At 38.5% G+C, this 16,657-nt stretch overlaps 1 protein-coding gene across 2 annotated transcripts in view; it reads left to right on the top strand.

Moving 5' to 3' along the window:
• tok (tolloid-like protein 1 tolkin) overlaps positions 1-16,657 on the top strand; it is a 31,858-nt gene that overhangs the window by 8,055 nt on the left and 7,146 nt on the right. For both annotated transcript variants that reach the window (XM_018012419.2, XM_089462334.1), the window contains one exon: positions 1,940-2,532. In XM_018012419.2, the coding sequence (XP_017867908.1) occupies positions 2,106-2,532 (427 nt within the window). In that variant the 5' untranslated portion in view covers positions 1,940-2,105. The remainder of the gene's footprint in view (positions 1-1,939; positions 2,533-16,657) is intronic.

Raw genomic sequence — 16,657 nt, 5'->3', positions numbered from 1 at the left:
GCAACCTATGCACTGTTATTTATAAAATTCCAGAGCCACAGCAATGAAATTTTAATTTGTTTACGTTTGTGACATGTTGCTCTTCGCAAGGTTGACCGCTGATAAGCGGGCAGGTCGATGTGGGTGCTCTTCTCTTTGGAGATAAACAGCGGACTCAGAGCGCAAAATACACGGAAAAGCTGACGTATAAGAGCTGGCTATAGGCCTTAGACAAACAACAAATGAACTTACACGCTGAGCCGAGAATTAATCAATGGAATTTATAATTTGGCCCAAATGAGCAGACGGTGCCACATTAGGGCCTCGCGCTCATGCGGCGTATGCGCAATTAGGCGACCGAGCATTATGAAAATAAGGCCTGCCTTTGGCTGCCTGTACAGTGAACACCACGGAATGGAATGGAATGAAATTAAGAAAATATGTTGCACTCTTTTGCGTGGCTCACAGCTGTAGTTGCCGCGCTTTTGTTTCTGTTGAGATTGTCTAGATTGTTGTTATTGTTGGCAAGTTTGCCAAGGGTTGCTGCTGGAATTGTCTTTGGCTTTATTTGCCATTCGCTAGCTGGCTAAGTCTGTGGCTGCCGGCTGCCGGTTGCCGGCTGCTTCCACAGAAGCCAACTTAATTTGCCATAAAATGCCAGACCGGCACTTGATTTGCTTTGTTGAATTAGAGTTGTTGTAATTGTTCGTTGTGCACGCCGGAAATTAAATGATTTAATGAAATTGCCAACATTCACTTGAGCCTGGCTGCTGCAGCTGCTGTTGCTGCTGCTGGTTCAGGGTTGGGGCGCTATTACAGGGCGATAATGGCGCAGCCCCAACATTTTAGTTAATTGAAAAAAAAAGGTTTTCATTTTATTCCTTCTTTTTCCGTATTCAATTGGCAGCCAAAGTTTGCCAAAAGGTCGCCATGGTGTGGATGGCCTAAGCGATTTTAAATTACCTGCCATTGTGTTTGTCTGTGTGTGTGTGTTTCTAAGCGACATTGTCCGTCCAGCGTATGCCCTTGCTGCGACACCTTCAACTCGAATTAATTGAGTGCTAATCTGAGCGACAGCCGGCAGCCAGCCACCATTTATGAGCTGCAGCCTGCAGCCTGCAGAGTGCAGAGTGCAGGTCGCTGGCCGTCTGCCTGCCGTCAATCCTCACTTCACTCCTAGAGTGCTGCTTCTTCTTCTTCCTCTTGAGGCCCCTCACACATTCGCATATTAAAATTTTACACCTTTTTTGTTTCTAATATGCTATGACAACGGACAGAGAAACATTCCGAGTAAATGCACACAAATTGTGCACAGATGTGAGCACACAATTTTGCACACACTCACACATGCACACTCACATATGCACAGCCATACATATGTAAATTAGATACCGGCTGTGCATTGATTGTTGCCAACTGCTGGCTTCGCTTTGGCTCTGCCTGTTCCGTGTTGTTGCTACAGTCTATAATATGGTCGGATTAAGCAGAGTTTGAACAGATAATATTGCCAGAGGGCAAATTTGTACAAGCCTTGCTCAGCATTTGTGCATAAAGTCGAACTAAGCATATCGGAGAGTGTCGATCTCCACAGTAAACAAAATAAACAAGTAGTAGAAATACAAATGGAAATGCTTAGTACAAACGGTTCTTAGACTGAATTTATAAAGTAAATCTTATGTGAGTGGTAAATGGAAACAACGACGTAAGCGAGCTGATTATAAACAAATATTTCATACAAGGGGCTGGGGTTATCAACACTATATATAGGCATATATAATTTCAATATGTTTATATTCTTTTATATACAGACAAACAGATCAATTTAGTGATCAGCCTTGCTCTATGAATGAAAACTAAAATAAGCTAGTTTTAGCCGATTCACTATATATATATATGTTCATATATTACCTTACCTCGCATAATTACTCATCTCAACTCAACTTTTCCGTGCTCATTTCAGTCCACGTGCACTGCGAGAATGCAGCGCTGTTGAGCTGGGTTAGACGGAGGCGATAAGCAGAGCTCGGAAAGCCAACGAAAGTCAAGAACAAAACACGCCGACGATTGACAAGCGAACGAACGTGCAGAGCAACAACAGCAGAAGAAGAGGCAGAGAGCACGCTCAGATGGCGCTGCAGAGCCGGCTCGGAGCCGGACGCGGTGGCCGGGTAATGAGCTATACGAACTACGCCCTGCTGATGGCCACAGTGCTGCTGGTGTTAATCTCAGCGCATGTCAAAAGCGCCAAGCTGCATGAGGAGCCGCAGTTGAGTAACGTTGCCATTGACAAGGCTGAGCGTAACAACAACGATGACAGCAACAATAGCAACAACAACAACAACAACGAGTTCGTCAAAGAGCACGTGAAAGATGCAGCTGTCACTCATCCTTATCATCAGCATGTCCACGGGCAGCACAAGCCTCACTTGCACCATATGTCACAGCTGAGCAATCGTCGCGCCTATCACAGCAAATATAGCATCGAGCAGCTGCTGCACATGCATGTGACACCGAAGGTGTCCAACGATATCGATATGGACCCTTGCAAGGCGGGTGAGTAGTATCCCAGTTATATGACAATAGACTCTTATGTGTAGACTCCCCGCGCTCCTGTGTTAAGCCACATATCTCATGTAGTGCCGCACTTACGCTGCCTCAGCTAAATCGCTTTAGCACCAAGTCAATCTAAGTGTCAGCTCTATACTCCACATATATATACATATGGTATATAACATATTGTTATTGTGGAGCGCCTGAGCCCGTTGCGACGGCAGACTTTGTAAGCCAATTGCAAAGCTTTGGAAATTATATTGGCTCCGCTATGTCTTAAGTTTGAGTAAAAGTGAAAAGTCTTGTAAACTCGAGTCATATACCATGAGTTTTCCTATCGCATTTCCCACTGTTCACCCACCTGCTACCTTTGCAATGCCGTCAGCTGCAGCGCTGAGAATTAAGCGTCATTGTAGCTATCTGAGTGCGCTGGCTCAGATCAACTTGCCCGGCTGTTCAGCTCAACTCAATTGAATTTACCTCGGTTTTCTGGAACGAAATTGACTGAGCAATGCCTCCAGAACGAGCATATCAATGTCCGTGTCCGTGTCTATGGCTGTGTATGTGTGCGTGTGTGTGCGTGTGCGTGGAATAAGTTCGATGAAGAAGACGACGATTGCAATTTGTCTGACGGCAACTGGGGCGCCTGGTGTGGCCCCAGCCATACTCCGTCTGCGGGCGCCTCTGCCGTGAGTCTGCCTTATAAGTATGTGTGCACATCAATTGTCAAAAAGTTGGCTCCATAGAATCTACGAGCAAACGATTTCCCGCCTTCAGTGCCATTGGCAATGTACGTATCAAGTGGCTCAGCGAATCGACAATGTCTCTCGCACAATGGGGCCAATACAAGCACCGGAAAAAATCAAGAGCCAAAATAAAAATACAATATATACATTCCTTAAATAATTTATCACTGACTGCAACATTGATTTGGAATATTTAAGTAAAATCATTTAAGTATCATAATTCAAATAAAATCGATAAATATATGTCTCTATAAATAAGACATGAAAGATACATATAAACAAAATATTTGACTTTTCAAAATAAACAATTTATTGATCTGAGTAACATTTAATGATACTTAAAAATGTATTTGTTATATCTATTTGTATTCATATAGGTATTATACGATATATCTATGATATTCTCTTCATTTACGAATATTATGTAAATACATACTTGTAAATTTCATCAACATCAATGCGCTCATATGAAAGGAAAGATGATTAAAGGAAAGATGATTAAATTTATCTCATTCATATATAAGGCATTATATTCTTTGTTTTATTTTAATACTTATATAATGCTAAAGTCTAGATTTTTATCTTTTCTGCTATGATACAGACAGATTTTATTGTAAAGGAAAATTCGTTAATACTAAGCAAATATATAGAAAATATACAGCTGCTTCTATATTATCAAATGATAAATCATTTTTTATTTATTTATTTTCATTCATTATTATTTATTTTATCTTACATGTAATGTTTGTAATTAATTCTCATTTTACTCTGATTAAAATCTCCTAGTTTTATATCTCATTAACTTTTTTTTTATTAATTATTAATTTCGGAATTTTTAATAATAATCCACTTTAAAATAATTACTTTTTGTATAGAATAAATATGTGTGTGTGTATCTATTGCAAGCAAGTTAAGCAATTCAATGCGACTGTGTTATTATTTGCTAGGATCACCGTCTGTGCACCTTTGCTTCACTGTACCATCAGCTGGTGACTGACTGTCTGGCATTTCTTTGCTGGGCATTTTCGAAGGTCGCCCTGCCGTCTACCCAATTTACGATTCAGACACGGCTACATTTCAACACATACGCACCCATACGCCTCTATTTGAATGTTTGTGTCTATGTGGGTGTGTGTATTTCAGTTAGTGTAGGGCATGCTCTGGCATACTCCTAGATAAACTGGCCGTCATTAATCAGAGGGCTGCACATTGTTTTTCACGCGCGCGATTTTGTCATGCTAACAATTAATGAATTGTTTGCATTCTGTAGCCCACAAAACTGGGTCACAACTGATTTATAATAGATACACACACACACTCACACAGACACAGGCAAGAGCACCCCACTAAAAAGGGAGCCTAATGTATGCAAGTGCACGCAACAACAAAAGGGACGAGAAATACAAACAATTTTTTCTCGGTTTTCCTTACGCAGCACACACACACACACACACACAAAAGTAAATTAATTGAATTCTGTAGTGAGTTCAAATCAATGTCCAACACAGCATTTGGATGCCCTAAGTGGAACAAGAAAAGTCAATGAACTTTACGTCATTGCTAACTCATTTCGAAACTAGAAAGACCTGCGATTGCTTTTGTTGAGGAGTTTTTCTTTAATATTATTACAAGTCTCTTTAAATTTTAAAATTTTAAATGGAAACTTTTACAACTGTATGTTCACAAATATCATAAATATATATCATGTTGGCCAACAAGTTTCTGTGGATGTCGACAGCTGGGCACGATTTAGTGGCATTGGGAGTTTCGCTAATGAATTTGAGAGTTGCGCAATGCTTGCAAATTTGATGAAAGCACCAATTGGAGAAGGCATCTGTCTGTCTGGGTTACTGCCTGCCTATGTGCCTCGCTGGTTGTTGAGCTGCAGCTCGGAATTAAACCGCAAATGACACTACAAATGTGAAAATGGCGTTCAAACGCAACACAGAATGCCCCCACAGCAGATAACTAGGCAACGTTGCCGACAGTAATGATAACAACAACGTTTTCGCAACCGCAAGCCGAGCGACCAAAACGTCAGACTCTGCGGCTTTCACCAGCCTGGGAAGCATAAACAACCTACTCAAGGCGCAAGCGACAGCAAATAATTTGGACCATCCACACAGACGGACACACCAACAGACACAGACAGAGGCAGAGGCAGAGAGGCAGGGACAGACTCCTACGGCCAGACAGAGTGCAGGAATATGGCCTACGGACGAGAGCGAAACGCTAAGTCGCGCCACACCAGCGCCATTCTTCACTGTCGTTGACTTTTTCAGCCATAGAAATAAAAGGCCACTTAGCAGGCTTTCCATGTATCGTCCAGACAAACACAGCACTCCCAAATGTTAGCAAAGGGAATGCGGTGGGCGGGCAGGGAAGCAGACAGCCAGAAGCAACCACAGACATCGCAAACCATTCACGGCTCTCCACTTTTATGCACTGAATAGCGAGTGCACAAAGTTGCATCCTTAACCCATTAAAATGGACTTACTAGGGTATAATGAATCTCTTAAAATGCGTCTTGATTGCAAAAATGAGTAGAGTTCTTAACTTTACGTATATTTTTACAAGTTGCTAGAATATCTTTGCTATAAATATATAATGTTTCTTTGTCTCATTCTGTTTTAATATATATTAACTTGGTCGTCAAAACGAAGCTTGCTTCAGTTTCGTATACTTGATATAAAAGAAGCTCGATTGCGCGCATTCGAATGTATTGGTTTACTCAGGGTATCTAGTAGTCGGCCACTCCCGACAATACTGCACACTGAATTGTTTCTGCCTAATTCAGTGGCAGTAAACGCAGATGTATTTGTTTAGTCGACAAGAAGCTGAGTGCATGAAGTGAGATTGCAGCGCGGCTTTGTGGCAACAGAAAACTTTAGGAAATCTTAGATTTTAGTTACAAATATGCATGTAGTTTTACAATATGTATATATATGCATATATGTTCCACTCCCTATTAAGTATGATTTGATGACTTGCTGGAAAAATGCGAGAAATGCGGTCAAGTCAATTGAATGCCTAAGCTATGGAAACTTGCCTAGAACTTATTGCTCTCTTATTTACCAGAGGGAACTTCTTATCTACTTTTGATTGTCAAGACCACAACCCAAGGCCATAAGTTTCCAGCTGCTTAAGGCGAAAGTTGCTCTTCACTGAAAGAGAAGGAAGCTTAACAATTTCATTGATTGAAAATATATATAATGTATTATTATATTCAACTTGATGCTACTCTGTGTACTTTAAGTAATGTCCCTAGCAGGAGTAATACTTCGTATCTATTGGAAACATACAATGCAAATACAATTAAACCTTTAGCGAGATTTGACAATCTTAAGATAATTGTGTATGCCTCCAAAATCAAAGTAAACCTATATGCCTTATTTTCCATCATATTCTAGGCAATCCAAAAATATATATATATTATTCATACAAATTAGTATAAGAGAGAGGGAGAGATTACCCGACTAAAAGACACCGCATTCATTTAATTGAAAGCCACGACTGGTCTATAACTTATCACCAGAATACGTATATACAAGAACTGAAGCGGATTTCTATCAGATCTCTAGCTGTCATATTACAAAATTATATATGAGCTTGTGGTCCTCTTTATATTGTTTACTTTATTTGATTTGAAGTACCTGATTTGGCTTAAAAATAATAAGTTGATGAAAAATTATGCATCATTATAGTAATGTATTGTCAATAATTTTAAATTAACAACAAATTTGCCTCGATAGCAACGCACAACAAACATTTCATCATGACCTTAATTTGTCATTATAATTGAAGAGCAGAGCTAGAAGAGCATCATGGGTGTGAGCTGTGGCTTTAGTTAGCGATTCAAAGGAACTCGGTCACTTTGAAAGTTATGAGGATGTCAACGAAATCATGAAATTTACATTTGTTCTCATTGTATGTAGCTGTGTATCCCGGGCCTTCTAGTGCCGTGTCAAGGATTGTGAAGCGGGGTAGATTAGTTTCATGAAACGTGTTTATCAGATAAAATGATGCATGAAGCAAGAATAGCAAGAGCCATATGGACCATACATGAAAATAAGGAAATATTTGACTATTTGGTGTAATATTCATATCTAAAAAATTTAAGAAAAATTCAGACTCTTCACACCCCGATTTATGAATAAATTATTTCCCAGTATGAGCCCCGTGTGTATATCAATAATTAAAATAGAATCGGGCGCATGGTGAGCGTATTTCCTAACCGTGCATTTCCGATTAAAGCACTCATACTTGCTACACACATGTGTAGTATATAAATATGAGTACGCGGTATGTATGTAGTGGCATTTATTTAAAATCCACTTTGCCTCATAGTTGTAATATTCTCTCTCTCTCTTTCTCTCTCTCCCTCTCTAAGAGCGTGACAAACATGCAGCAACATGTGTAAATAAAATAAACTTCGTTTAAACTGTTTGCATAATTAATTAATGTCAAAATTGCAGCAAAACACATTCTGGATTGCTGTGCATGAGTGTGTGTGCGCGTGTGTGCCAGTGCGTGAGTGTGTATGTGTGCATTGTTTGGCTAGGGGCGTGGCTCACGCACAATTACAATCCGCTCACATACAGGCACAAAGTAAGCCGACAGACTGCCAGATAAACAAACAATTGCAACAGTTGCACGGCACGAATTGCATGTCAAAGGATTTAGTACGTGTGCTCATGCGTGTGTGTGTGTGAGTGTGTGAGAGTACAGCTTAACCAGCATGTTTCTATCAAATTTAGCATGCATAGTACATGCATATGTAAGTATGTATAGCGCCGGGCAGCAGACATCCAGATGGAAACCCAAGCAGATGAGAGCTCACCGAGCTGCATATTATTTTTTGCTGCATACTTCCAGGCATTGGCTTTTGCTTTGTGTGAGCGAATATTACATACACACACGCACATAAATACACAATATGATTACTTATATTTTGCGAAATTTATTCTGCATTATGTAAAACTGTAAAATGTGTTTTGCTGTAGCTTTTGCTGTTGCTGCTCTGGAAATCATTGTTTATGCAAATTTTGCATAAATAAGTCAGCTTAATGCAAAAAGCAAGCTCAAAAGCTAGCTAAAGTGAACTTCAGATTTGAAGAGTCGAACAAACACGCGTACATACATACAGATATAGGAATCATAGTATATATATATATACATAAGAAAAAGTTAAGCTGCGGGTGTGTGCTACGCAGATTATAATAATATCCTTTTGCTAATATTTCTTTAATTGCTTAAAACTCTGGATGTTTTGCAGAAACAAAAACTGTTGCTCGGACTAAGCTGCAATTTATGAGCAGCTCTTCAACAGTTTGCGTGATTTTTGACTTGTGGCAAATGGCAAACGACAGCTGAAAAGCGAATTGCATGCGTTTTGCATTGCTCTGAATTTTTTGTTGTATTTTTTGCGGATATTGCTGCTGCTGCTGGTGCTGGTGCTGGTGCTGGTGCTGCTCCAGATGCGTCTGTCGTTTGGTTAGCAAAGCAAATTGAAAGATCTCCAAACTGAATTTATATGCCAAGCCGAAATTGAATCAAGCCGGCTCAGCAAGAAACAAAGTCCAAACATGCATCTGACAGGCTTTTAAAGCAAATTTCTGTAGTCATTGTTCAGTTCGTGCAGAGCATATCGCTTGTCTTTGAATCCCAATCAAATAAAAAGTTCACTTAATTTAATAAAATCGAACTGTCTTAAAATCGTAAATAACTAAAGGCGAGATATGTTCAAGTTGAATGCGAACAAATCTAATAACCCAATTCTTCAATTGAATTGTTTTGATTTTCAAATAATATTTAGAGCTCTGCAGTCATAGGGAAATTGTTATTACTATGTCCGTAACATCCCATACAGACATGTTCTGCATCCCACAATTTGAGAGGCCCTTAGTCTATTAAACATTTGCTATAATCTTGAGTTCAAGTAGATTTTATTATATAATTTGGGTTTAATTCTACAAAGAGCTTTAAATTAACTTTGATAAATCCCTTGATAAATGAGGTAAGTAAATTATTAAATTATTAGCTGGGAATATTAGACACATTGATTGCATTTATCATAATAGTTTAAGCTTTATTTATTAAGATAATTATTACTTGTACCGTACCGAACCGTAGGCCGGCTTAAATATATGTAATCTATATGATCTTTAGGCAATGTCAAATATCCTTACTTCTACTTGTTTCTCCTGCACTGGGCCTGCAATTTATATCGTCAACTTTTCCTCATATTTCTTTTATTTTTGTTTTTTGTTTTTTTTTTTTTGCTTGCTTTGACATTCCGCTGGCGAAATATATGTTTTCAAAAATAAACTCAGAATTTGCTGCTGCTTTTGTCAGGGCACAATTATCAAATGCAACAACGAGCGCCAGACGAAGATATTTAGAGAGGGCAAGTGGAGGCTGTGTTAGGTGCATTGCGAGTTTATTGAACCCACGGGCCGGCTGCCTGGTCGCAATATAGTAATAAAGTTCGTGCGAACTGTGTGTAGGTGCACAGCACACACATGCACACTCAATCACCCATGTATGCGCCACATATATGCATCATGTGGCCGCGATGAATGTTTTCTCGCCGCATTTCAATTTGTGAAGCTAAGCACCAAATATTTTGCACTCAATGGCAAAGTTTTCTAAAAATGAAATGTTTTTAGTAAAGAAAAAAAAAAGAGAAAACAGAACACGCAGATTCATATTTCACTTATCTCCTTTGTTTTTATTTTTCTGCGCACTCAGCCATGGAATATACTTACTGCATTTGTGGTAGGTGCAAAGTGGCCAGCTCTGGCAGCGGCGGCGCTGTATGCAGAGTCCACGGCCCACAGTTGTCCATCATAAATCTGTTTGGCCAACTCAAAAATTGGCCCGATTGTGGCTCGATGTGCTCTGCCGTTGCATCTATGAATTCCCGTCACTCACATGGCAACTTGAAACAGCAATAGAGGTTTTCAAACGAACAGGCGACGGCACTTTAATAGGCCTCTCACTCGCATGTAAATGCTCGAAAGTCTTCAGTGCATCAATTTAATATTTTCAATTTGAGTTAGCTCTTTAAATTGATAACACAGAACAAAACAGGGGGTAGCGTGACCGTAAATAATGGGCGATGATTCTTATTGAATTACGGCATGGAGGTCTTGGTATGAAGGTTTTACAAATAAATTAATTAGAAACTGTCACACCCCACTTACCTTACCCTTGCCGCGCTGCCGATAATAATTGTCATATGCAATTAATTCAACGTTTCAAACTCTGCTTTAATTTAAAACGATTTTTTTCATTAAAGGGCTTCGCCTCAATTTCCATTCAAATCATTCAATTTCGTCTGGCCATACAAATTTTTATTTACAATAACTATTTTTCACTATGCAAACACAAGGCTCAAAAGAACGAGTATGTGTTTGGGTCGGTTGGAACTCCCCGACTAGAAGATACCCTGAACCATGTAAAATGCTCATATTCCATTCATTCTGCACTTCTTTTTGACATATACATATATTGGATATCCATCAAATTTATTCTAAATTAAACTTTCTGAACATAATGATGCCAAATTTACAAAGTATATGTAATCATTCAGTAACCTACAAATTCAATATGAATAAACCTACTTTAAGTTGTGTTTAGAAACCCACACAAAATAATCGATGTGTATCGATAATAAGAAAATAATGAGCAATGATGAGTTATCAAAACAAAATTGTATTCTATACACGAGTATACTTGTCAAGTTTCTAGTTTTATTGGTGCGCTGTGCTCACTCGGACGGATGAACTGAATTGCGGTTACACGAATTGACGAACATTGTTCTTATCCTGAATATATACATACTATGGTGTATGGACTCTATGGACTTTTTCGACTTCCAGCTGCACTCACTAAATTGTACATTGTATATTAGTCGTACTATTCGTATAGGTAATGTTAATAATAGGCGGAAATGAAAATATATATAGGTGTAACGCACTTGAAGACAACTTTCTTTCTTCAAGGAATAGAACCAACAGCTATCATGGATGCAACATACAAAAATATAACTTAAAGGAACTTTGTCTAAGAGCAATTATAAGCTGTTCCGCCAAACAACTCAATGGCTTCAGGGTGTAAATAGAATGTAAAATGCAAACGTGATTATTTATCAAGAGCTTGACTCGAATTTAGCAAACAAAGTTTTCAAAATGGTTCATATTCCGTATATTAATGCGCTTATTTTAATTGTTTTATATGACATGAATATTTGTATGTTATTTATGTATATGTGTTAATTGTACATTGTTAATTCATATTACAAACTATTGTGAATATTAGTAAAATGAAATATAAAATATGTAGTAATTTGAGAGTTACAAAGAGTAAACAGGGCTTTCAAGAGTCCTTTTTGATAATACAAAAAAAAAACTAAATTTTTCGAGTCTAGTGTTCTGTACGCCAGTGAAAAGCCTTGCTGAAACTCTATATCTCTATTGTTTACATTTCCGAATTTTATGAAATAGTCGCTTCCAGTCAGTCGCTAAGCCGAAAAAGAGAAAAAGTGTGGAAATGTCTGTATTATTATATTTGCCCACGTGTGAATGCCTTTATTTGCATGGCTTCTGAATAGAGGCATATGAGTAGATGCTTTCATTTTGTTTTTCGAGCTGAACAAACATTGGTTCGCTTCATCTATTTGTTTGCTGGCCAAACATTACAACATAATTTAGGTCTGATAATTTGTATGTCTGGCCAATCTGAAAGGTCCTGCCCTGTGCTGCAATTGCAACTCTATTGTTATAGCCCGATGGATATATACAGTGGATGCAAATGGATTTCCGCTTTTTATACAACAGCTATATATATATTTTGGCAAAATGACATTCGTGGGTGAATACGAGCTGGCATGTGAAAGGATCAAATAGTCATCCACAAATCACTTGGTCGAGCAGTTAAATTTTGTTGGCTTGTGCAATCGCTTGGAATTTATGTGAGCATATCTATGTATATACTATAGTACTTGAATTATTTCCCTTATGGCAGCTTATTGGCAGCAATATAAAGCTGACAATCATTTGGGGGACAGTTGGATAAGCTCTTTCATTATTTAATTTTGACCCACAAACAGCTTGATGCGTAAACGAGGCCGATACAGAGGCTGATACAGCATATTGCTCTCGTTATATACGTACATATATAGCATAAATATATGTGTTGGCGATTTGTTGTTGTGTGAGTGTGTGTACATCACATTATCGACTGCGTAGCAATTGGAGGGAGTGGATAGTTTATTTTTAATTAAATTCTGTTCCGAACGCGTGAAAGCTCATAAACAGGCCGGCCGCTGCGAAACATTGGTCCAAAAACTGCAACTTGGCAAATGTGTTAACATGTTTGTGGTGGCCATAAAAAAGGGGTTCCACTCGGTGTCTGGACTCAGCATCCACTAAAAGGCAGCTACAGAGCGCCATGCGGCACGTTTCGGCGTCAGTTCGTTAGTGTGAACGTTGCTCGACGGGGGCGGGAGCCTGGGCGTGGCTCAAAAATTTAATTACTTTCACTTGTGCGAACTTGTGTTTGTCTGCCGGACGCACCAGCCAGCCAACCAGCTAGCCAGCCAGCCAGGCGTCCAAACTGGACGAATAAAGGCACCAGCTAAAGGCATTTAACTTAAATGTAATGAAATTGTACACGGACTGTAAGCCACGCACGTTTGCTCTCTTGTGCTTTTTTTTTCAGTGTGCGTCGCCCGGCGCTAGATTTCTTTTTGTTCTTTTGAATGCCCGTTGGCTCTCGCTCGCTCACAGAGGTTTCAGAGGCTATTACTCGACGACTGCCAGTGCCATCTGTGGGATTTGTGACGCATTATGTGCAAGTTTTCTCGCCTGCTGTGCTTCAAAGTGCATTGGCTTTTCACTGAATTTCCGTCGCAGATTTTTGCTATCCTTTGCTCTGCCAACTGACTTAAATGCCAAACGAAGCGTTTTCTCATTTGACCCCCCCCCCCCCCCCCCCATATTTATTTTTGTTTTATTTTCCAGTTTTATTCTGCAGAAATTCATCAGAATTGCTTATCAATCATACGTCATGTTGTACGCTGTGCACGTCCTGTGCACCCCTTTCAATTGTACCTGCCATATACAAATATTTTTTACTATATTCTTCGGATTTTTTCGTGCTACGTAAAAATGATACCCTATACAAAAACCCGTCACAGCGGGTTGCTAGAAAAATTTTAGAGTATAAAAATTATACAAAATATCCCTAGCAAATTGTGTAAAATTCCTCAATATAATTATCAATTATTTATTGATACCCTATCCTACTCTAATTGCAATAACATTTACAGGGTATAACTCAGGGTATTGCTCAGCTGCATATCATTAAATATTTGCATGCAGATAACAAAATTTTTGCATTGCATTCGGTCCTATGAACGTGTTAGGAATACATAGGAATACATACATACAAACATGCATATCCTTGGCCTTTATATCAATTGCGTCCGTAATTGAATTTCTTGCTCCAAAGTAGAGAATGTCAAATATAACCCAATTAATTCAAATAAAATTCGATAATAATTTGAATAACTTGACTTTTAGAGATTTTCAATCTAGATTTATTTTTCCTTTGCCTCTGGCTAATGCAATTCAATTAAAGTTCACATCAAATATTCAGCCTTGGCCCTTATTGCTCATTTAGGTCCAGTTTCATACCACGCACGGAATGTGTTTGCATCCGAAAGCATTTAATTGACATTGATTATTTAATATCGCCGCCATTTTGTAAGAGTCCTTGCCTCCAATTAATTAATACTTGATGGCATTTCATTGGACAAGTTGGCATGCCTAATGCGATTTACAGATCATTAACAACGATGACAAACTACCTGCAAACTGCAGACATTCCTTATTAATCAGCATTGCTCACTTCTACATATGTTTATGATTTATGTGGCTTAATTTAGATATCTCACAAGAGTGGATGCTTACAAATTCATACAAATACAAAAGTTAAATTTATTTGCAGGGAACATAACAAAAGCAAGAGAGGCATAAATGTATAGCAATGTAATTTAATTTACTTCATAACTAAACCAATGCGTATTGTGGTTTTATTTAATATCTAGCAAACAAATTAAAACAAATGAGATATTTACATTTGTATATAAAGCTGGCATGAAGCGGAGCTGCAATCGTTGAGACTAATTGAGCTTTGGCTTTATTGCAATGAAGTGATGCCAGAGTATATTAAATATGTTTAAAATTATTTGAAATAGCCTATGCCAAACCCCTTTAAAATATGATGGCCTGCAATATTGCTCTACATAGATACATTTTTATTTTTAATAAGAGCTTGCTATTCAATTTCAATTTCGCCTAAATATTTTGTTTAACATTGTTGTCAAAAATCATGCAAAAAATCAATTTATATTTTCCTTGTAAAAAAAAAAAAAAAAAATTCTATTTTTCTCTGTCAACATAAACAGAAATTTTAATTTATTTAAGTATGAAATGAGAGTGTCAAAAGCTTCGAAAATATAGCTGCAAATATTCTAGGGCACAGCATTGAAGTCTAAATTGAATATAAATATAATAAATAAGTACTAAGAATAAATATTTAAAACGATGTATCTTAGAGTTTCATAGGGATACCCGATGCTAGCTTATATAATTTTGTTAACTTTATTAAATAGAACATTAATGCGACAGCTTAAGAGCCTATCGAAAAGATGGTGGAATGAAATTTAAATAATATTATTAAATATAACATTTATCTGATACTTTCAGAAAGAGAATGATAGATGAATTGCCATCCCTATAGATCAAACTTTCAACAAAAAAAAAGTTAGTTATCTTCCATTTTCTGAACTATGTAGAATCATCAATATTTAACGATTATCTAATGGAAGTTTCTCATGCAGATTGAATGCATACCCAATTGCTGAAATCAATTAAATGATTTCTCGAGCATTACAAAGCGAGTCCCCACCGATTACAAGGGTAAGGTTTGCACCGATGTAGGTATTAGTAGCCCACTTAATTAATACAGCGAGCAGCTATGTTCATGCTAAAGCTATGCAGCGTTCTGCCAGCGTGGGTCATGAGCCTGGTTGCTCGTTGTGATATAAGCTCGGCCGCAAAGTTGAGAAAAGTGTAAAACAACTCTTATAGGCAATTGCATGCGTATCTGACGTGGAAGCCGGAGTATTTTATGTGCTCAGCTCCCAGCGCAAGTGTTGACCCAGTTGTTAGAGCGTCAGAGAGTGGCATTCCCCCTTGGCTTAAAGCTTATTGAATTTGCGGCAGCATTGGCAATAATCATATTGCCCCCAGCTGCTGCAACTGAGATAGCAGATTCTATGCGACTGCACCGACATGGCGCCGAATGTGGGTCACGTTAAGCGGTCTACAGAAGTCAAATACCGTTAACAAACATTCGCCCACCTTGAATCGCCCCAATGCAAGATTTATTTATAATTTATTCTACATAGACTACTATATTTGATATATGGATGTACCTATGTACATAGCAGCACTCTCTAGAGAACAGTATATATGTGCGTACTTCACATTGAAATACTCAACTCGATTGCTTGAAGCTCAATTCTTGTGCATAATAAATACACTGATAATATGATACAATTGGGTATTGAAAAATATGATTATCGTTATTAAATGACAAGCTTTTAAAGTTATGGAAAGCTTTAACAAAATCCACTACTGCTGGGGTGAATAATCTGCCGTCAGCCCCAATTGGCTCTCCTTTATGTTGTATAACAAACACACTTAATTAATTTTATTTAACATGCCCAGACTGATATGTGGCAACAAATTCATATTTTCCGTATTAAATGACTTTTTTTGTTGCTCGATACAGAAAACTTTTGCCCGATATAATGGCCAACAGTCGCCTCTGGCTGTGGCTGACGTCGGCTGTTGTCTGATGTCTGTTGGCTATTGGCTGTTGTCTGTTGTCTGTTGTATGTTGGCCACATGTGTGTCCACAATATGCATGCGACGCGTATCGCTGCGACGGCCCAAGTAAACAAAGTGTCCGTCCGGCCACGGCTGCACTGATGTGCTGATTAAATGGATATACAATGTCTATCCAACCGCTAGGCAAACAAAAGTCTGTCTGTTGTGCTGCAATTCCAGCTCCAGCTGCAGCTCCTGCTCCTGCTCCAGCTATTCGTCCTGGCAGCCACGCAGTACGCAGCATCGTTGTTTGTATAAATTATAAATTACGAGCGGGACGCATTATCCCAGGTTTTATTGGGCCTAGCCCGACGAGCAGGAAAGCCACATGAAATTTCAATTAAAATACAAATTTATGTCTTCTGTGTCGGCTGTCTTGTCGAGAACATGCTATAATTAAAGCCACATGTTAGTTATGAT

The sequence above is a fragment of the Drosophila arizonae genome, chromosome 2 (assembly GCF_054131065.1).
Source record: "Drosophila arizonae isolate 15081-1271.41 chromosome 2, UAZ_ARI_1.0, whole genome shotgun sequence".
NCBI lineage: Eukaryota > Metazoa > Arthropoda > Insecta > Diptera > Drosophilidae > Drosophila > Drosophila arizonae.
This window is presented reverse-complemented; position numbering and strand designations above follow the sequence as displayed.